Source organism: Anolis carolinensis, chromosome 2 (genome assembly GCF_035594765.1).
Source record: "Anolis carolinensis isolate JA03-04 chromosome 2, rAnoCar3.1.pri, whole genome shotgun sequence".
Lineage (NCBI taxonomy): Eukaryota > Metazoa > Chordata > Lepidosauria > Squamata > Dactyloidae > Anolis > Anolis carolinensis.
This window is the reverse complement of record NC_085842.1, coordinates 320,136,398-320,159,984: the sequence shown is the minus strand read 5'-3', so window position 1 is coordinate 320,159,984 and position 23,587 is coordinate 320,136,398. Positions and strand designations below refer to the sequence as shown.

The following is a 23,587-nucleotide window of genomic DNA, read 5'->3' as shown; positions in this document are numbered from 1 at the left end:
AATCTAGTCTCCCTTCTGGGATCTTCCCTTCTCTCTAGAAATCCACAGCTAAAGAGATCAAATCTATTTTCTCTAACAAACAGTGTTTTGATTTATTACATTTCTTGGGTGCCTTGGCTGGCAGGACGTTGGATAAGTGGAAATGTTGGATAAGAAGGAGGGATTAAGAAAAGCCTATTAAATGTCAAATTATGTTACGAATTTACAAATTAAGCACCAAAACATCATGTTTTACAACTAATTGACAGAAAAAGCAGTTCAAGACACGGTAACGTTATGAAGTAAATACTGTATTTATAAGTTTAGCACCAAAATATCACAATATGTTGAAAAGATTGACTACAAAAACACTGACAACTAAAAGGCAGACTACGTTGGATAATATAGAACGTTGGATGAGTGAAAGTTGGATAAGCAAGACTCTACTGTATTAAAACATAGGTCTACAAAAGGTATATATGAAAAGACATGGAACTAAGCTTAAAATGCCATAGACATATAATGTGATATTGTTTTTATTATTTAAATTAATATGTAGAGATTGTTCATAGTGAATGGAGGCAAACTTTTTGGATAAGATCTTTCAGTACATCTCCAATTTCTTTATAAATCCATTGGAATAATGGACAACGAGAAACCGAAATTCTTCCATTCATGTCCAGGGCAGATGAAGCCAAAAATTCGCAACAACATATTGCAAAATCAGTCTGTTTCAACATACAAACAAATGGAAAGCAGGTATATTTCCGCACGAGCCTTTGTGGATATCAGTTTACACTTCAGGCTAAAAATAACCCTGTTTAGTCTCAAAAGTGCTGCTGGATTTCTTCATCCTCCTTCTTTTCTATTTCAGATTAAAAGTACAGTATGACTTCCGTTGCCTCAGGATCATTAACATGTGGTTTCACTGACCCATGTAAGGAAAAACATGTCATTTCTAGGTCCATCAGAAGTCATTCATTTCAATAGATTTAACTATTATTTATGGGTTTGCATTCTCTCTAGGCATGTTCTATGTTCTACAGGACAATTCTATGGCATGCTTTCACTGGAAGTTGATCAAAGAGTCAAGCTGGTGAACTTAGAAATGCTAGAAAGATGCTTTCTTTGGGCATTTTCTTGGTTCTCCAACACAATTTTATGCTATACGTCCACCAGAAGTCATTCATTTCAATAGGATTCAGTATTACCCAAGATTTTGCATTTCCACTATCAATCCAGGAACATATCCACAATGGATATGGGGTTAGTTCCATAATTTTTGGTGTCTTCTTGGAATTATGTTAGAGAGTATCTAGGGGTGTATCTACACCAGCCATGGGCAAACTTGGGCTCTCCAGGTGTTTTGGACTTCAGCTCCCACAACCGGCTGTTAGGAATTGTGGGAGTTGCAGTCCAAAACACATGGAAGGCCCAAGTTTGCCCATGCCCGATCTACACTGTACAGAACTGTATTTTTCCAAGTTCTTTAATCTTCTCTGCTAAAGAGTGGTGATACCTCACCAAACTACAAATCCTAGAGCACCACAGCATTGGGCCATGGTAATTCAAATGACGTCAAACTGCTTTAATTTGGCAGTGTATGCACACCTTGCAGCCTCTGAGAATGCCTGCCATAGATGTGGGTGAAACGTCAGGAGAGAATGCTTCTGGAACATGGCCATACAGCCTGGAAAACAGACAACACCCCTGTGATCCCGGCCATTAAAGCCTTCGACAACACACCTTACATTCTCTGTAGGCACTTTCGAGCACCTCCAGCATCACTCTATGACATACTTCCACCAGATGTCAACCATTTCAATAGGGTCCTTTAAGTAACCCCCTTTTCTTGCATTATCTCTAAGCATTTTGTAGGTCCTTCCACACAATCCTATGATATACTTCCACTGGAAGCCAATAGTTTCAATAGGGTTCATTATTATTCTCCCCTTTTGCATTTTTGTAAGCATTTTGTAGGTCCTTCCAGGCAAACTTATGATATACTTCCACTGGAAGTCAATTGTTTCAATTGGGTTAATTATTATCAACTTTTTGCCTTCTCTCTAAGCATTCTGTAGGTCCTTCCACACAAACTTATGATAGCCTTCTACTGGAAGTCAATCGTTTCAACAGAGTTCATTATTATCCCAATTTTTTGCCTTATCTCCAAGCATTTTGTAGGACCTTCCACACAATCCTATGATATACTTCCACTAGAAGTCAATCGTTTCAATAGGGTTCATTCCACCTTTTTGCATTCCCTGTAAGCATTTTGTAGGTCCTTCCACAAATACTTATGATATACTTCTACTGAAAGTCAATTGTTTCAACAGAGTTAATTGTTATCAACTTTTTGCCTTCTCTTTGAGCATTCTGGAAGTCCTTCCACACAAAGATATGATATACTCCCAGTGAAAGTCAATCGTTTCAACAGGGCTCATTGTTATCCACCTTTTTGCCTTCTCTCTAAGCATTCTGTAGGTCCTTCCACACAACAACCCAATGATATACTAATAATCGTTTCAATAGGGTTCATTATTATTCATCTTTTTGCATGATCTCTAAGCTTTTTGTAGGTGCTTCCACACGAACATATGGTATACTAATACAGTAGAGTCTCACTTATCCAACACTCGCTTATCCAACGTTCTGGATTATCCAATGCATTTTTGTAATCAATGTTTTCAATACATCATGATATTTTGGTGCTAAATTCGTAAATACAGCAATTACTACTTAGCATTACTGCGTATTGAACTACAGTAGAGTCTCACTTATCCAAGCCTCGCTTATCCAAGTTTCTGGATTATCCAAGCCATTTTTGTAGTCAATGTTTTCAATATATCATGATATTTTGGTGCTAAATTTTTAAATACAGTAATTACAACATAACATTACTGCGTATTGAACTATTTTTCTGTCAAATTTGTTGTATAACATGATGTTTTGGTGCTTAATTTGTAAAATCATAGCCTTATTTGACGTTTAATAGGCTTTTCCTTAATCTCTCCTTATTATCCAAGATATTCGCTTATCCAAGCTTCTCCCGGCCTGTTTAGCTTGGATAAGTGAGACTCTACTGTACTTTTTTTTGTCGAATTTGTTGTATAACATGATGTTTTGGTGCTTAATTTGTAAAATCATAGCCTTATTTGACGTTTAATAGGCTTTTCCTTAATCTCTCCTTATTATCCAAGATATTCGCTTATCCAAGCTTCTCCCGGCCTGTTTAGCTTGGATAAGTGAGACTCTACTGTACTTTTTTTTGTCGAATTTGTTGTATAACATGATGTTTTGGTGCTTAATTTGTAAAATCATAGCCTTCTTTGACGTTTAATAGGCTTTTCCTTAATCTCTCCTTGTTATCCAAGATATTTGCTTATCCAAGCTTCTGCCGGCCCGTTTAGCTTGGATAAGTGAGACTCTACTGCACTTTTTTTAATTCAATAATTTATTTATTTCAATTATTTATACCCCGCCCTTCTCACCCAAGGGGACTCAGGGCGGCTTACAAGTGGCAATTGATGCCGTTATACAATAAACTAAAACGATTAAAACAGTTTTTTTTGTCGAATTTGTTGTCTAACATGATGTTTTGGTGCTTAATTTGTAAAATCATAGCCTAATTTGATGTTTAATAGGCTTTTTCTTAATCCCTCCTTATTATCCAACATATTCACTTATCCAATGTTCTGCCGGCCAGTTTATGTTGGATAAGTGAGACACTACTGTAATAGTTTCAATAGGGTTCATTGTTATTCACTTTTTGCCTTCTCTCCAAGCATTTTGTAGGTCCTTCCACACGATCCTAGGATACACTTTCACTGGAAGTCAATCATTTCAACAGCCAGGAAGATTTTGTCATGAAAGAAAGCAGGGCAAAGGGCATCATTCCCGGAAACCTGTATCCCTGGAATACATTGTTGAAGGCAAGAATACCATCGGCGTGAGTTGGAGCCATCGTCAAGACTCTTTCCCTGAACAGAGGAGGAGTGAGTGACTGAGGTCCATGGATGACTAAGAGGAAGAGGAAAAAAACCCTGAGTAAACAGAAGCACACACATGTAACCGCCCACTGAGTTTTATGCTGTCAAGAAAGAAGAGAGAGAGAGAGAGAGAGAGAGAGAGAGAGAGAGAAGAAAAAGGAGTTGTTCTGGAAGTGGGAGGGTGTGACGCAGGAGGAGGTGTTGCCTCCTCCTTCTCCAGAGGCTTATAAGACACGAGGGCTTCGCTCAGGAGCAGAAGTCAAGTTGGAGAGCTGAGGATTTGCTCACCTGCGCACCAAAGAGAAGGGAATCCGGCACCATGGGCAGGCAGAAGGAGATGCTCTCGGCCCTCGGAGGTCGCATGCGGATCAGGAATAAGCTCATCCGGCAAGCTCTGGCCGAGTGCTTGGGCACACTCATCCTGGTGGTAAGTGTGTTCACTTTATCGTGCAATTTTTCAATTCCATTTCAGGCAAATGCTCAGAATTGCTAAGATAATTTGGTTGGAGGACAGCTGTGATTTTTGCAATTGCATGCTACTCACTTATAGCCAAAAAGTGCCCTACTGAGTGACCATCCTACACAAACTTTCAAATTATGTCAAATTGCATCTTTTGACAATTTTTCATTTTGGGCAAATATGCGCAGGCTCAGCTTTACAAAACAGAAATATAAAGTTTTCTGGATAATTTGGTTGGAGGATGGATGGCTGGCTGTGATTTTTGCAATTGCATGCTACTCACTTATAGCCAAAACGTGCCCCACTGAGTGACCATCCTACACAAACTTTCAAATCATGTCAAATTGCATCTTTTTGCAATTTTTCATTTTGGGCAAAAATGCGCAGGCTGTTTTACAAAACAGAAATATAAAGTTTTCTGGATAATTTGGCTGGAGGATGTCTGTGATTTTTGCAATTGCATGCTACTCACTTATAGCCAAAAAGTGCCCTACTGAGTGACCATCCTACACAAACTTTCAAATTATGTCAAATTGCATCTTTTTACAATTTTTCATTTTGGGCAAAAATGCGCAGGCTGTTTTACAAAACAGGAATATAAAGTTTTCTGGATAATTTGGTTGGAGGATGGCTGTGATTTTTGCAGATGCACAGCTAGCCAAAAAGTGCTCTCCACAAGTGCCACCGAAATTAATGAGAGTTGTGGAAGAGTTCAACTACACTGTAGAATTAATACAGTTTGATCCTACTTTAACTGCCATGGCTCAATGTTATGGCACCCTGGGGACTGTAGTTTTGGAGAAACTTCTCTGCCAAAGAATGCTGATGCCTCACCAAACTACAACTCATAGCATTGAGCTGTGAAAGTGGTCTCAAAACTGCATTGCTTCCGATTTTGCCTTGTATTTTATTGAAATAGAAAGTCTTCTTATTGCATTTGGGAAGCTTTCGCCTTCAGCTGCAAGAGAGCCGGAAAACTAAAGCATTTTCTAACATTTATTTATTTATTTACAACATTTCTACCCCGCCCTTCTCACCCGAGGGGACTCAGGGCAGCTTACAACAACCAGCAAAATTCAATGCCAAACAGATCAATAAAACAGCAACACATTTAAAACCATTAACAACTATTCATAAAATACAACACATAAAATACATAAAATACATAAGTTAGCTAAAACATATATTTACTTAAAATTACTTTTCCAAGGAATCATTGCACATAAACCTAAGTTCAGACCATATCAATATATTGCTTATTCATTAAATGCTTGCGCACAAAGCCATGTCTTAACGTTCTTCCTGAAACATTAACATTAACGTTTTCCAAATAGGCATGACACAGAACACTAGCAAATTCTCTAAATGTTTCCCTACCAGGCTGCTTGTATTTTACACTGGTTTAGTAAATTCTCAGCACATCTAGTTTTTTCCTCCTTGGGAGAAAGCAAGTCTCAAGTGAGATTCGAACCCTGATCTCTGCTTTTCTAAGATCAAAGTTTTCCAAACAGGTGAGCTTTTGAGGGACAGAGAACTTTGCAATCTCACCAGGCTGCGATAGTATTTTCTATCAATTGCGTGGCTGTTTGGGAATACTTTTGGCTTTCTTCCCACCTAGACAATGTATATCGTAGCCTTGCCTGCCTGGCTCAATATCAACCAGGACTTGAACCCAAGTCTATATTTTGCACGCTATATAAAAAAGCTAAATATGAGCCATCAGTACCCAAACATGCTATGAGTGCACCTACACTGCAAAATTAATGCAGTTTGGCATCACTTGAACTGCTCAATATTATAGAATCCTGGGAGTTGTAGTTTCACAATGTCTTTTGCCACTCCCATTCCCAGGAGTTCGTAGCATTGAGCCATGGAAGTTGAAGTGTTGTCAAACTGCATTAATTCTACAGTGTAGCTGCATCCTTAGAGCAAATGTGGACTGTTATGATAACCAAATATGGGGAATCCAGAAAAAAATAGATTGCCCACAAGGAAAGCAGTTTGTTTCCATTGTCCAGTTGGCATCGTTGGCTTATTTTCCTGGCATTTGTGTGTTTGTGTGTACGTGCGAGTGTGAGTTTGCACTTTTGTGTATGTGTAAATATTCAAAGTGTCACGGACAGGTGAGATCCAGCCAAGAAAGTGACAGTGGTTTCAATGATCCTTTTTTCTTGTCACCTTTTTCTTGTAATTTGGAGATGGTCTAAGGGTGCATTCGCACTGAGGAATTAATGCTGTTTGACACCACTTGAACTGCCATGGATTTGTAGTTTGGCAACTTTGGCGGAGAAGGCTAAAGCTCTTGTAAAGCAACCAATCCCAGGATCCCATAGCATTGAGTCATGGCAGTTCAAATAGTGTCAAACTGTGTTAATTCTACAGTGTAGATGCACCCAAAGTGGCAACTGATACTCCACACATCTGCAACAGCTTTAAATATGTTCATTTTAGGTACGATCAAAGTCTCCTTTATGTAGTCAGTTACTGTGATAGCTCATGGATTCTGGGCATTGTAGTCCAGAGCTCTTCCCAAATCCCTTCTGTATAAGTGCTACTAAATAGTTACAATGATTAGGGGGGATTCTGGAATTTGCAGTCCAATGTATTTCCACGCTCCGAACTCCAGATGTAAATCTTACCCATAATGGACTCTTGAGTTAGAAAAGCCACAAATATGCACACATGGGCATCAGCCACACTTTTGTGAGATTGTATCACTAGCAGGTTGCCAGTCTTATTTGCCCAGCAAATATTTTTAAAGTTGAATATTTCCTTGAAGGGCATTGCTAAGAACAAATAGTCTCTGCCCTTCTTGTAGAAGTGTCTCAAGTGCTAGGAAACCCATTAGTCTGGGCAGAAACACAGAGCAATAAATATTCTTTCTCTCCTTACTGGAACTTCATATCTTCTGGAATAATAGTAATAATTCTTTATTTTTTCTATTCTGCCTCCATCTCCCCAAAGGGACTCAGGGGGGCTAACATGGGGCCAAGCCCAAAGGAACAAAACATAAACATGATTAAAACATAAAGAAACACTATCAACAAAACAGAATAAAATAAAACAGATTAAAACACAATGACACAGTATAACACAATAAAATAAAATGATAAAATAATATAAAGTAGACATCAGCTTATGGCATTTGGTATCCATTGGTGGTCTCCCATCCAAATACTGACCAGGGCCGACCCTGCTTAGCATTCAAGACCAGAAGGGATCTGGTGCCTTTAGGGTATTTAGATTAATCTTTTTGTGTTTATGTGCCATCAAGTCACCTGTTCAACTTATAGCGAACCTATGAATTTGATAGGGTTTTTCTCAGCAAGAAATACCGTACTCAGAAGCGGTGTCGAAGGCTTTCATGGCCGGAATCACTGGGTTGCTGTGGGTTTTCTGGGCTGTATGGCCATTCTTTCCTGACGTTTCACCTGCATCTATTACAACCTCTGAGGATGTCTGCCATAGATGCAGGCAAAACGTCAGGAAAGATTGCTTCTGGAACATGGCCATACAGCCCAGAAAACTCACAGCAACCCACTCAGAAGTGGTTTTGCCAGTTCCTTCCAGGGAAAAATTCATTGGGGATGGAAGAATTTTTATGAGGAGACAATTTCCCTGTCATTTCCCCTTTCCTTGCTTAATGGCACCATCGATGATATCTTGTGTGTGGCATCATCCGGCCCTACGCTTTTGACATCACATACTATAGTATCATCTCAATGGATCTGAAGACATCACAAGGGGTTGCTTTTATGTCTATCTGTCCATTTGAAGGGCAAAACCATATCTTTGTCACGTCCCATGAGTCAAAGGAGGGTCCCTTTCATCCAATTGCAATGGAGATCCCAACCCAAACTTCCTAGATTTCCATTTATCTGACTAACTATCACCTTTAGTCTTCATCTCTCATTGATCCCATTCATTAGCTCTTATCAGCCATCGTCCTGGATTATTGCCTAACAATTCAACAAAGCCGTGCTTGCCAGGAGCTACATCAATAAAAGTATATTCTTTCTACCCCGAGGACAAATTCCTAAAGGGAGGCCATGTTGATAGGTTATAGTACAAGAGTCAAATGAAGCCTTATCTGTCCCTGGCCCTGCTTTCTAACTCTCCTGACTTATTGATCCTGACTCCTTTGGATTTTGTCTTTTGCATGGAAATAGCCTCCCAAGAAAAGTATTTTTCACAGGAGCAGCCATTACTCACACCTTGCTCACCCGTTGCAGGTTATAGGTGCCATTTTGGGAAGTGTAATGAATCCACACTGGGTTTTACTCGCATTTTTAAAGAGGGTGTAACCTCAATGGAACCTTCCCAATAGTTTCAGAACCTTGGCTAGCTCTTTTAAAGTTCTAACTAAGGATGAGTACACACTGTTGAATCAATGCTGTTTGACACCATTTGAACACCCGTGGCTCAATACTATGGAAACATGAGACTTATACTTCTGCAAAATTTGCAAAATTCATTCCAAGATCCCATGGTATTGATTCGTTGTACTTACAGTGGCGTCAAACTGCATTAACTCTACAGTTGTTAGGGATTCCTTTTCTTCAGAATAGGAAGGGGAGCAGGAAAGTGTTCGTGAATCTGAGGGTGAGTTGGAAACTGAGGAGATTTTGCAAGTACCCACATTTCAGGAGAGGCGAAAGGAAACAGAGCAGAGATGTCATTCAGCTAGAATAACTGCCAGAGTAATTAGGAATTGCCCCAACAGCTGTGAGGGGACTCAGGGCTATAAAGCAGAAGCAGGTGCAGCCAGCTCTTGCTGGCAACAAACTGACTCTTCGCTCCCCTTGTGCCTGCTTCAAGTCTGCATCTGGGAAACTAAGGATTTATTGCTGTTTCTTTTTCTGAAGTAAGACTGCTTTTTGATTTGGGAATTTATCAGAGACTAAGAACTGTGCTTGCCCTAAGACTTTCTTGCTTCCTTTTGCATTATTCCATACTTTATGTTTTGCTGAAGTAAAGCAGTTTTCATTTACTTATCACAGTGTTTTAAAGCTGTTCTTGAAAGACGAAACAGGACAACAGTGTAGATCATGCATGGGCAAACTTGGGCTCTCCAGGTGTTTTGGACTTCAACTCCTACCATTCCTAACAGCTGGTAGGGTGTTAGGAATGGTGGGAGTTGATGTCCAAAACACCTGGAGAGCCCAAGTTGGCCCATGCCTGCTTTAGATTCACCTAAGACTCAGATTGACCAGCCACAACTCCATCCCATTGAAGCGTATAGCAAATTGATGTTGAGTCAACAGTCCATACTAATTCAATGGCTTCAACGCAGTCAAGACAAAGTTATATAATTCAGACAGATATTTGCTCCTCCAGTGCTTCTGGACACATCTGAGCAATTTTGACTGCGTTGCAGAATTGACTTGACTCCAAGCCCTATTCAGTGGTGCACTTTCTTGAGATTCGGCATGCCCCGGGCAATTCCGTGATCATTCAAAATGTTACAGCCAGTGCCAAGTTTAATTAAACGAAGCCTGGCCTACGCCCTGCAATCAATCCTTCAAGATCTGGATCTCTCCATAAAGGGAAAGGCAGGTCTACAAAAGCACCAGGCGAATAAATCAGGGAAGGCTCCGCAGGTGTTGAGCCTGGGAATCTTTTCTAGGCTTCTGTTCATTTGGGAGCTCCAAGAAAGAGAGAATTTTAGCAAGAAGCACATTCAGGAGAGATCTGTTATCTCCTTGCCATGCACACCCTTCCTGACTCGCTTGGGTGGAGTAGCCAAGAGCTCCAGGAGAACTGGAGAAATGCTGACTCCAGTTTGGAATTTAAAGAGTGTTGACTCTTTGGAAAGGAGCCGGGAGACATTTCCCACAGAAATCAATCAAACCAGACATTGCATTGTTTGTGCAAGCAGGAACTGGTGCATATTTGTGAGAAGTTTGCCCATGCCTGCACTATAGGCAGAAGGTTTGACTAGATGACTTTTGGAAGTCCCTTCAGACTTTATAGTATCACTCAGCCATGAATGTAGATCAGGGGTCCTCAAACCTTTTATGTGGAGGGCCAATTCACAGTCGCTCAGACTGTTGGGGGGCCAGACTATAATGAAAGCGTCCAAACTTAGGATTGTTGTTGTGTGCCTTCAAATCGTTTCAGACTTAGGGTCAACCCTAAGACTAAAGTTTAGGACAGAGGCCAGGTCAATGATCTTGGAGGGCCACATCTGGCCCATGGGCCTTGGTTTGAAGACCCCTGATCTAGATGATCTCAAGACCATAGGTAAGCAAAGAGACCTCCAAAGACCATCTAGATGGTCTCATAAGACCATCGGTAAGGAAAGGGACCCTCAAAGGCCATCTAGATGACCTCATAAGACCATCAGAAGATCATAGATAAGAAAAGGAACCCTCAAGACCTTCTAGATGGTTTCATAAGTCCATAAGTAAGGAAAGGGACCCTCAATGGCCATCTAGATGGTCTCATAGGACCACAGATAAGGAAAGTGACCTCCAAAAGCCATCTAGATGGTCCCATAAGGCCATAGCTACGCAAAGAGACCTTCAAAGACCATCTAGACGATCTCATAAGAACATAGGTAAGCAAAGAGACCTCCAAAGACCAAGTAGACTTAGTTCAACCCTAATTCTAAAGTTTAGGACAGGGGCCAGGTCAATGACCTTGGGGCCCCACAGGCCTTAGTTTGGGGACCCCTGATGTAGATGCTTAGCCTAAACCCATATCGTATGTCTTTCCAGTATTTCTTCTTTTTCTTATCTCCTTCTTCTTTGTCTCGTTGTAATCATGCTGTTTAAACATCAAGGGTTTATTTGGACCTGGATTAGCCGGCATCCTTTTAGTGACCTAAGTCGTGCAACTTTTGCAAAGAGATGCTTCTGGACAATGATCAAATTAACTTGATAGTGGGATGAGCAGAGCTGTGCACGTGGAACCATGTAGTGGTGGTGCATTAAAACACACAAAATAGCTATGGCAGAAGTTTCCATCCTATGTCTGGAAGGAAGAAAGGAATCTTCTTCTTTAAAAACATGGAATCCGGTCCTTAAAGAAAACTTGTTTGAAGGCAAACATTTGAGATGATCAAGGACACATTTCCCTTCCTTGTTGAAGGCAACTTGGAGAATCTGGAAGTCCCAAATTTTATTGTGTTGTTGAAGGCTTTCAAGACAGGGGAATTACAGACAAGAATCAATCAGGGCCAGCTAACACCTCCCAACAAAGGATTCCCCCAAGCAGGAAGCAGCCAGGCTTTGAGGCTGGAAGGCTATTCAATGCTATTCAATGTTAATCAAGGCGACCAATTGCAACATTCACACTTGCCTCAAACAGACAAGAGTTCTTTCTCCCACCCTGGATCTTCCATAGATATATGAACCTCATTTGTCTAGTTTCCAACAGACCTCACAACCTCTGAGGATGCCTTCCATAGCTGTGGGTGAAACGTCAGGAGAGAATGCTTCTGGAACATGGCATACAGCCCAGAAAACTCACAGCAACCCACAGTCTGATTCGTCCCAGGCTTACATTTTTAGGGAAAGCTATATAATGCTTTGGAGAACCATCCAAAGCTTGAAGAGAACTTTTGGGAGGCTTACTTTGTTTGAAGAAAGAGTTAGCAAATGCAAGATCAAAGAACACAGATTTCCGAATAATAAAAAAGAATTCCTTTTGATCTACTAATGCAGCTTAAATACAGAGTGAAGAACCCCATACTATGCATGTGCCATCTCCCTTATGGAAGGGCTTGTATGGCCTTTTGTGGGACGTCTGCATTCAGTTTACGTTTGCCAAAGTGATCTTGAGCATGTGCCAATGTGCATGCGGATCTTATGTGCTTGGCGCAAATTTGGGAATGTGCTTCAGTTTCTCTGTGCAATTCCAGATAGAGATCCCTGCTAGACCAACCTCATATAGTGTCTTGGATACTATATTAAATAAGTACCAACGACGGGAGAAAACGTATTCCCTCTTCTAAAGTTGGGAAATAATGGAATATTTGCTCATTCTCCACTTGCTCAGATTTTGGGGAGGAAAATAGGACATATAGTGGATTCTATATCAATGGGGTGATGACTGTTCTGGGTTTTAGTCTGAACTGTAGGTGCTGAATTGTATCCCATTAGACCAGTGGTTCCCAACCTTTGGGCCTCCAGGTGTTTTGGACTTCAACTCCCAGAAATCCCAGCCAGCTTACCAGCTGTTAGGAAGTGTGGGAGCTGAAGTCCAAAATACCTGGAGGCCCAAAGGTTGGGAACCACTGCATTAGATAGAACACCCTGAAAAGTGCCTTCAAACTTCACTATTCCCCCAATATGGAAATTAGAAGTTGCCATGTGGAGACATATCTGCCACAGTCCTCTTCTTGTCGATCACAGAATAGCACCAAAACGCTGTCACCTCCTCCTCTTCCTTTAGTTCTCTTCCTTTCATCTTTTCCCATTTCTTTTGCTCCCTCATTCTCTTCTCAACTTTAGTGAGCAAGTCCAATGTTCATTTCTATGTGCCTTCAGGTCATTTCAACACTAAGGCAACCCCATCACGGTGTTTCCTGAGCTTAGAGTGTTTGGGTTGCCCAAGGTCAACCCATTGAGTTTCCATGGTGGAGCAAGGAAACAAACCTTGTTCTCCAAAGTCATTATCCAAAGCTCAAAACACTATGTCATTATGGCTCTTTCCCCCAAATTTTAGGAAGCCACTCCTTTCTCAGCTTCCTTGGGCAACCTTATACAAGGGTTGAATGAAAAGTAATGCCTCCACCTTCGTAACTCCTAGGCAGATGGCAGTCTTGGTATGCGGCAGGTCCTGGCTTGTTCAGTAGACTCTCCTCTACAGTTCCCTTTGGCAGGAAGCCTTAGCATTGAACGGTTGTGTTGTTAAAGTGCGAAGTATGGAACCCTGCACAGACAGTCAGTCAATGCAGAAGGTGTCACCCCAAAGGAGATTCATCAGAGAATGCAAGCTGCTTATGGTGATTGTGTTGATGTGAGTCCTGTGCGCCGTTGGGCAAGTAAGTTTAAAGATGTTGAGGTGGGAACATCTGACTTGCATGACAAACAAAGAGTTGGACGTCCTGTGACAGCAACCACCGAGTTTCACAAGCAAAAGGTTGGCAGATTGATTCAGGACGATCGTTGTATCACTGAGAGAGAAATTTCAAGCATAATCGGCATTTCACCAGAACGTGTGGGTCACATCATTGCTTTGCTTGGCTATCGGAAGATCTCTGCAGGATGGGTACCCAAGATGCTGACGCCTGAAATGAAAGCGGAGACTTGAAATTTGCTAGTAACTCTTCTTGTGTTATGAGAATGAAGGTGAAGTTTTTCTCCTTTGGGGTGACACCTTCTGCTGTCAAGAATTCAATGACTGCACGTTGCTTAAGTCGCATTGACCAAATGTCTGCACAGGGTTCCATACTTCACACTTTAACAACACAACCATTCAATGCTAAGGCTTCCTGCCAAATGGAACTGTAGAGAAGAGTCTACTGAACAAGCCAGAACCTGCCGCAGACCAGGACTGCAATCTGTTGAGGAGTTACGAAAGTGGAGGCATTATTTTTCATTCAACCCTTGTATCAGCCCCCAGAAGTGAGCTTGTACCAAAGCATGCTTTACTGTACAGGCATCACTTCTGCAATATCTCACACCAAAGGCGGTGTGAAGATATTTCTTGGCTTAGAGCTTTGAGCCCCACCTCTTTTCAAAATCAGTCCTTGTTTGCTCTTTGTCTGGCTAATTTGAGCAGGTTGGATTAACCAGAATCTGCAGTTGTAGACTTGGGCACAAAGGAGCATTGTTCTTCAAGCAATGGGTGCACCAAAAAAAGGTTGCCATGCTCACACATGCTCATGAGCTTAGGCACACGTTTCACACTGCTATGGCAGTTGACTCAACCACAAATGCATGTAAATCCATGGTGGGGTCTCACATCGAATCTGAGACAATAAAGTGAGATCAAACTGCACTTGTTTCCTTATCAGCTTCCATTGAAGAGCAATGTTTTTCTAATCGAATGACTGATTCAAAGTGTAGTTTCAACACTTGGTGCCATTCAGTGCTTTTCAACCGTTGCATGCTGACACTTGAAAAGTTGATAAAAGTTTGACAGCTTTGAATTGACTGAGTTTACAATAGGCCGACTTAATCTCTATCGCCTCGGCAGAAAAGTTGTCATTCATAATGACGGCGTTCTTGCTGGGCTAGGTTGTGTGTGTGATTCAGATATCAATTTTTGTTTAAAGTTCAAGGACAAATTGCCATGCAGGACTCTTTGGCCTGAACTATAAGATGTCAAATAAAAGTCTTTGTCGGGAGAAGACGGAAGCAGGGAGCCGATTGCAAAGCAAATAGACTCCGCTTGCACCTGGGCAAGAAAATACCTTTTCCTTCTCGAAAACCCACTCGTAATATAGGGAATGCAATCTGAAATTAAGCCAAAGTAAGGAGGAAATAGGCGCTTAGGAATTGTGGGAGTTGAAGCCCAAAACACCTGGAGGGCCCAAGTTTGACCAGGTCTGATGTAGATGCACCCTCAGTCTGCAAGATTATGATCCTGGGTCATCAGGGGCTCGATTGTTAAATAAAAAAGTTAACATGTGCATAAGTGATTACCTGTCTTGGGAAACGGCCAGAGGGGTTTGTCCAGCCTTCCTATTCCCGGAGAATTATCTCTGCAGAGTCATGCAGAAATGACTGTCACCCAAAGATTATGGTCTCACCACAATATTATTTTTTGTTTGCTTTCAGTTGTTTGGTTGTGGCTCGGTGGCTCAGATCGTGCTTAGTCGAGGGAGCCACGGACAGTTTCTGACGGTCAACCTGGCTTTCGGTTTTGCTGTGACGCTGGCCATTCTCATCGCCGGACAGGTCTCAGGTATGCCATGACATCCCATTTGTGCATCTCACATGTCTCAGACTTGGTTCTATTTAGCACTCAAAAGGCGTTGGATAGTTGATTTACGCCCATGTAAAACTCCCCTGAGTGTCATATACTCACTTAATTTGGAGAACATCCAACTGAACTTCCAAGTAAATGTGCATTTCTTTTCCCCTGGTTGGAGCTGGGGCTTGAACCCCGTTGCCAGCCATTGAGACAATAGGATTTTAATGCATAATAATAATAATAATAATAATAATAATAAGTTTATTTTTATATCTCACCCCATCTCCCCGAAGGCACTTGGGGCGGCTCACATGGGGCCAAGCCCAACAACATACAATAAAATACAACAGTATAAAATACGCAATAATTCAATAATTAATTCACTTTGTCTGCTCTGGTTAGGGGTGCAACTACACTGTAGAATTAATGCAGTTTGACACCAACTTGGACTCCCAGTTTTACACTGAGTTGTAATTTTACAAAGCGTAAAAGAATGCTGGTGCCTCACATAACTACAAATCCCATCATTCCATAGCATCGAGCCATGGCAGTTAAAGTGGTGTGAAACTGCATTAATTCTATAGCGAGGATGCAGCTTAGGGCCCCATTTACACACTGATACATACAATCCAGATTATTTGGTTTATATGGCAGTGGAGACTCATATAGTCCACTTCAAAGCACATAATCTGGATTATCTGCTTTGATAATCTGGATTATATGGCCAAGTAGATCCAGCCTGGGTCTAATCTTAGGACAGTAGCAGCCCCAGCGTGTTGTGTATATTTGGATAAGATAAGATTGGAATTAGAAGTCCAGAGCCCTTTTGGCCTTTTCCATTGTGTTGTTTGTTGAGCTCCTGAAACTCACATTGGCCGCTTAACTAATAGATTGCAAGGCTCTTGGAGGTTTAGCCCAGGTCTATGAACGTCTTGGCTGCCCATAAGGCTGAATGCAAAGTTAATTATCTACAATGAATTATGCAAATGATTTTTTTTGCACATTAGCCTTAATTTGCATAATTGGAACAGGTTTGGAGAAGTCATAATTTAGGCCGGCTCCAGCTTCTGCATTACCTCACCATAAGGTTGGCCCCTTTCCAGCCCTGGTCACATCCAGACAAGTAACACTGGTTTTCCAACCATTTGTCAATTAAGTTTCAGAGTAGTGCTCACAAATAATCACAGCAACTTTTTGGCCTGAAGTTCCCAGGATCCCCCAGCCATGCTAGGAATTGTAGTTCAAAGAGTAAAATAGCCAAGCTGTAGATTCCGGTAACACAAGCAAAGTAGACGTTTCCTTGGGATCGATGAACCAAAACTGAACTCTCTCACCACGGGTTATTTCACAGGTGCCCACTTGAATCCTGCTGTCACTTTTGCCATGTGCTTTATGGCCCGGGAGCCTTGGATCAAGCTGCCAATTTATGCCCTGGCACAAACCCTCGGAGCGTTTCTCGGAGCAGGCATCGTATATGGCTTATACTTTGGTAAGTGAATTAACCACATGGGTCTCTCAATTTGTGTTGATTTTCTTTTGGTGTTACACATTTGTAGCTCTGGAATGGACCTCTGTTTGCAAACACATCCATATGAACACAGTATAGTAAGAAAAGAGCTCAGTTCTTGGAGCCCAAGACAATAGAAAGCAGGACAGTCTTGTGTTCATGAAGTCTGAGAACTGTAGGAACCATCATATTATCCCAAATACTTGTATTGGATTGAAGACCAAACCACCATCCAGAGTTCCTGAAACTCTGAAGACCTATTGTGATGCTCAGCTGTTGGTAGACCAATGTTCTCAACAATACAATGAAGGACAGTCTTGTGTTCATGAAGTTTCAGAACTGTAGGAACCATCATATTATACCAAATGCATGTATTTCAATCAGTTTTGGGATTGGAGACCAAACCACCATCCAGAGTTCCTGAAACTCTGAAGACCTATTGTGATGCTCAGCTGTTGGTAGACCAATGTTCTCAACAATACAATGAAGGACAGTCTTGTGTTCATGAAGTTTCAGAACTGTAGGAACCATCATATTATACCAAATGCATGTATTTCAATCAGTTTTGGGATTGGAGACCAAACCACCATCCAGAGTTCCTGAAGCTCTGAAGACCTATTGTGTTGTCCAGCTGTTGGTAGAACAATGTTCTCAAGAATACAATGAAAGACAGTCTTGTGTTAATGAAGTCTCAGAACTGCAGTAACCATCATATTATCCCAAATACATGTATTGGATTGGAGACCAAACCACCATCCAGAGTTCCTGAAACTCTGAAGACCTATTGTATTGTCCAGCTGTTGGTGGAGCATGTTCTCACCAATACAATGAGTAGTTGGGTTAACCAGTGGATTTAACCCAGTATATTCCAAAAATGCTGAAATTTTATACTCCATGAGTTTTCTTATTGGATAGTAGAAATTAATAACATTATTAATAGGCATCATTGACAGTTGACGGGCCACTATCAACATACTCTAGATGAAACATTTCACCAGTTTGCAATAGGCTTAAAGGTTCTTGGAAACTGCCATGTCAATGAGCGCTCTATTGCTATATTTCTTTCATTTGTGCTAACAGCACCGGGCAAGAGCTAGACGTGACACACAACAAGCACTCAGTAGTTTCACAATGTTTTATGACCTTCCCCGTTATAACTTAATTGAGGCAGTTACCAAATCCAGCACTAAGGAAATGATAAGGTGGCTTACACAATTCATGCCAGAGATGAAAGCTTCTCAGCCCGATAAACATGTCCATGGGTTGTTGGTTTACGGTGACAAAAAGCAATATCTAGGAGCCAATGTCTAGTTGTCACTCCCAAAAAAGTGACTCCCAATTACTTTGTTTTCTATCTCCAGGAATGAAGCAATATCTCCTCCTCAAAGTGAAGCTTTTGAGGCTGAACTGATAGGATTTCAGAATTGGCTTTTGAATTCTTATCACTTCTTAGAGCTGTCTTAACTTGTTGAATTGTTTAGTAGTTTGCTTCTAATCTCTTCAAAATACAGCAAGAGCCCTGTATTCAGTTTCACTTACCTGTGCCAGAAAGAAAAAGATCTCTATAAGAAATTGTTAGGTCCTCCAAGTAATTCTATGGTATTCTTGTCCTGGAAGTTATCACAAAGTTGTGTTGTGATACTGCTTTGTATTTTAAATTTCTTCAAACACAAGTAATTGATTTTATTTATGAGCTATTCTGAGATCCCATGGGATAATATAAATATGGAGATACATGAAATAATCCAAGCCTTGTTTCCTTTTCTAGATGCCATATGGGCTCACGCTGGGGACCAGCTCTTGGTGGCAGGTCCAAATGGCACGGCGGGCATCTTCGCGACCTACCCGTCAGAACATCTGCACTCCGTGAATGGATTCTTTGACCAGGTAAGAATGTTAAGCCTCATAGCCAGGCATTTTGATGGGACAGTTCAGTTGAAGAGCCCAAATGGACAAGTTGCAGGAGATCTGTGGATGTGGGCCCTACAATGCTTTCATTTTGATGGCTCTCTTCCTCACCAAATGGCATCAGGAGAGAAATCCTGGGGAGAAGGAATTGTTTTTCCTCTATCATTTTCAAGACCCACCCAAGTCCCGATCCAAATAGGAAAAACATGGTTACAACCAGTTTGATCTGAGAGTTCTAAAAGTTGAAACAGCAATATGGCAACATTGATTTCATTTCCCCCTTTTATTTTTATTTCTTGTTCAATACTCCACTTTTCCGCCAGCATAGAAAGTGTTTTGTGATTAAATGTTTACCATCATAGCTAAACAAAGTATCCAATAATGGAGATATTATATGCTGGAAGCCAATATTAGGGCCAAAAACCCCAGCAGTGTTCCATATACTTCTGCACAGACTTGTTTCAAGACTATTTTGTCAACTCCCTCAGAAATAAAATACTAGCCAGATTTTGGGGGAATTCATTATTTGGACTATGACTCCTGAAACATGATGATTGAGTGTTTGGGGAACTATAACTGTAGACTAGATGCATCTGGATTCTGATGGACCTAAGGACCTTCTGATGATTCTGATGGACATAAGGACCTTCTGATGTTCTTGAATACTTGAATAGTTGCCGATACTATCAGTGAAACAGATGTAACCGATGTTAAAAGTGAGGATAAATAAAGAATTTGATAATGTGAGGAATCCGGTGGTAACCTTTCTCCTCCTTGCTTGCCTTCTCCCCTCTAGTTCATTGGCACCGCAGCTTTGCTTGTGTGTGTCTTGGCCATTGTGGATCCCAACAACAACCCGGTCCCTAAAGGTCTGGAGGCCTTCACCATTGGCTTTGTCATCTTGGTGATTGGACTGTCCATGGGCTTCAACTCCGGATACGCCGTCAACCCAGCCCGAGACTTTGGGCCTCGTCTCTTCACTGCCATTGCTGGATGGGGCTCAGAAGTTTTCACGTAAGTGCATTGCAACATGGTATTCTTCTTATGGCAGCTGGAAATTGGCCACAGAATTGCACTGGAGGACCTCAAAACGCCTAGAAAGAATGCTTGTCTGAACTTTTGTAGGTCTTCCAGTTTGATTCTATGGCAGGCATGGGCAAACTTCGGCCCTCCAGGTATTTTGGACTTCAACTTTCACAAATTTCTAATAGTCAATAGGCTGTTGGGAATGGTGGGAGTTAAAGTCCAAAACACCTGGAGGGCCAAAGTTTGCCCATGCCTGTTCTATGGTATCAACATGTCTTTGTCTATAACTGAAATCATGTTTTCTGAGCTTGCATAATACAGGGGCCAAAAATGCATAAAATACTGTATTTTGTGCATTGTTGGCAAAATACAGTATCTTCTGCATAAATATATTTTAAAATCAAAATCATGTAACAACTAAAATATGTCCTATGAGGAGAAAGACTGATTTTTTTAGTCGTTTGGTCCATAGTGCTTATTGGTTGGAATATGAATTTGGCTATAATGTCAAGCTTCCTAAATTAACAACTCCCGAGATATCTGTAGGAATGTCCCAACTTCCTCAGTGATAGTATTTTGCCAGAAATATTGTTTAAATCATGGCAACAAGCCTGAGGTTGTAGCCACATCATGTGGCTCTCATTAGAAGAGAATTGCCACAACCCACCAGAAATCCCAACTCACCATCTCATGGTATCTCTAGTATCAAGAAAAAGCAGAGCCAATACAAGAGCCTCCAAGATTCATGTCAAGACATAGTCCTCCTTGTCTTGTCTAGATAAGATCTTGGGATGATGAATGGTAAACAAATCCTCAGCTGAACTCACAAGACAGACTTAGGAGATCAAGGAGGGATACGTAGGTTTGGTTTTGGAGAAGGAAATAACAAGGGTGGTTGGCCTTCAGAAGAAGTTAGCTACCATGTTTGGAGAATGAAAAAACAAGGACTATTGATTTTTAGGCATGGTTACTCCACATTTTCCTCCTCCTCTTCTTCTCCCTCTCACTTCTCCTTCTCTTGGGCTCATCTCTTCTAGGGTCGGTGGAAATTGGTGGTGGATCCCGATCGTTGCCCCTTTCCTTGGGGCCATCGCTGGCGTCTTGGTCTACCAACTCATGATTGGATGCCATGATGAGCCAGCTCCCGAATCCACCGATGAGGAAAACGTCAAGCTCTCCAACATCAAGCAGAGGGAAGCTGTTTGAAGCTGATGGAGAAAGCTGCTCCTCCTTTCTCCAACCTCAGTGTGCCTTTGGACATTTTTTTAAGTAAAAAAAAAAAGACTGCAAATAACCAAAGAAACGAGAATGCAGAACAAGACAGACGCACGGCAGGGGTTTCCTCACCTGCTTTTGAGCTAGTATTCTCTGCCCCTGTTCAGTTAGTTTCCTTTGGGCCAGAAGAGTGGAAACCCTCCATAATGCAGTAAAAGTCAACCCACTGCTCTCTGTTGCTGAGCATCTGGCAACTGCAATCCTTGCTTTCATATATATATATTTGCTTTAGGAAGTTGCCTATGCATTTGCCTGCTCCCAAACATTAAATTAAGGTCTTCACTTGGGGTGAAACATGAGGCACTTGGTTAACTGAAGACTGAGGTCAACACTAAGGCGACAGAGTTGTGCAGTTTGATACCACTATAACTGCCATGACTATGCTACGAAATCCTGGGAGTTGTGGTTTGTTAAAGTGGTGTCAAAGTACATTAATTCTACAGTGTAGTTTCACCTGTAGACCTATATAAGATGCCAACAAAACGCCAGACTTAGTTTCCCGTTTCTCCTTTTACTGAATGCTAACAAACCCATTGCTTTGTCTCTGTTAGTTGTCTTCCTTGTTGACACAATGTTGCTTCATTTTTGTAAATATTTTGGGGCCAGTGGGTGGGTGGGATGGGGTTCAGGTCAGGAATCATATGATGCAGTTGCTGCCTAAGAACAACCTTTACAGAACAATCTGAGGCTTCCCAGGGCTGGATTCATCCCAGTCACATTTTGAACACAAGGCAAGAGTTTATGAACCATCTCATCAGTCTTTTCCCCAGACACCTAAGCAAACAAAGTAAGACTGACCTCAAGATGAGATCTATGCATGACAATTCACCACTGGCTATTTAAAGAAAGAGTGGCTGAAAGCACTGATTTGCAATGTAAGACCTTTTCCAAGCTTTGTAAAACTGCCTTGTTATGTCCTATCACAACTATGGCATTTGACTTTTGATAAATCTGTGTGCACGTGTCAACTTAGGGCTTTGCTCCAAGCGGCTTCTTCTTCTCCTCCTTCTACATATGCCCTGGGTGGTTTCTTTCCAGCCTGAGCAAAGCAGGCTTGAAATGGACAGGCTTAAAAGCATTCCATCTTTGGTTGGATGGCCGCCCAGGGCTTTTGTTGCAACAAACAGGCATTCCAGCGATTCGTTGTGCAACACATACAACTACAATTTGTCTACCTACCTGCAATTAGGATCCATCCCCTGCGGTTCTCAACATCTCACGATGCATCAGGGCAAAGGGGACCTCCTAGTCTTCCAGGTCCTTCAAAGAACCACCAAAGTAGAGTTGCACTGCTTATTTGAGTGGTAAATATTTAGGCTTTCATTCATTGGCAGCCAGTGGTTTTCATATTAATGGGGCCATAAGTCTCTATTAAGGCTAGAATTCAGTATGGGATTTATGCCTACGTAACTGGAGTTGTGCCTGCAGAAAATAGAACTGACTAGTTTTGCAACATCCATCTTCCTAATGAGAAGGGGAGCCAGCAAAGAGACCATTGCACATTGGGCAATGCACATCAGGTGCAGATGAGCATTGATTGATGCACATCGAAACACCAGATAGAGAACGTTTGGTAGAATCCAATGTGCATTGAGATACTCTTTCCAATGCCTGCTATGTATTTTTTTGCAATTCAGGTTGCTATGTTTCTAAGTATATGTAAAGTCATGCAATGTTGACATGTTGGCTGGCATTTCAGAAGGACATATCTTGGTTTATAGGGCTTCCAAAGCCCAGGCATGTATAAGACTTCCAGAGCCCATGCAACTTCTTAAGAAAACTTAGAAATTAACATTTTCTGGATTACAACTCACATAATTCCCCAAGCTTTCCCAGTATCTCTATATTATGTACATTGAAAGATGTCTTATGATGGGTCTCCATGGCCTCCAGCAGCAAAAAGTTTTCTCCAGTTTCTTATAATGGAAATGCTATTACTGATGCCCAAATGTGCCATCTTTTTAGGCCACCTGGTCTCCTTGAGTTGTATGTTGTGGAGCCCAATAACACAAACCAGATTGTGCTTTAGTTTGATTTCAGAGAGTCGTCCCATACACAGACACAGCATGTACTCAATCTCTATAATTCATAACTGAAATAATGAAAAGGCAAATAATTGAAAATCTGCATGTATTTATATGAATGAAAAACTCCTTTGCTGGGAACATTTTGTCTTGTAAGAAAGATCTTAATGTATTTTTTTAAAAAAAAGCTGGTGCTTTTTTACAATCTAGTTCCTGCACAATTTGTAAAGTCTATACCATTTGTAATGTATTTCCTTTTTTAAAAAAGAAAATAAATACGTATCTATGTTGTATAATGGATGTCTCTAGGGTTTCTTTGGATTTTTAAAAATCATGTTAGAAGCGAATTGAGAACACTGGAGATTGCTTCAGGTGTGAGAAAATCAGCTGTCTTCAAAGACATTTCCCAGGGGACACCCGGATGTGGGAGGCTTTCTCATGTCCTTGCATGGAAAGCTGGGACTGACAGATGGGAGCTCACCCCATCTTACAGATTCAAACCGCCAACCTTTAGGACAGCAGTTCAGCTGGCACAAGGGTTTAACCCATTCCA

The 23,587-nt window shown here is 41.3% G+C and overlaps 1 protein-coding gene across 1 annotated transcript; it reads left to right on the top strand.

Annotated features, from left to right (window-relative positions):
- The first annotated feature begins 4,175 nt into the window (after positions 1 to 4,175).
- On the top strand, positions 4,176 to 23,330 carry LOC100563165 (aquaporin-3). The gene is made up of 6 exons (XM_003226366.4): positions 4,176 to 4,395; positions 15,159 to 15,285; positions 16,646 to 16,783; positions 18,570 to 18,688; positions 19,506 to 19,723; positions 20,773 to 23,330. The coding sequence occupies exons 1-6, from the start codon at positions 4,288 to 4,290 to the stop codon at positions 20,939 to 20,941; spliced, it is 879 nt and encodes a 292-aa protein (XP_003226414.1). The 5' UTR covers positions 4,176 to 4,287; the 3' UTR covers positions 20,942 to 23,330.
- Positions 23,331 to 23,587: the final 257 nt, after the last annotated feature.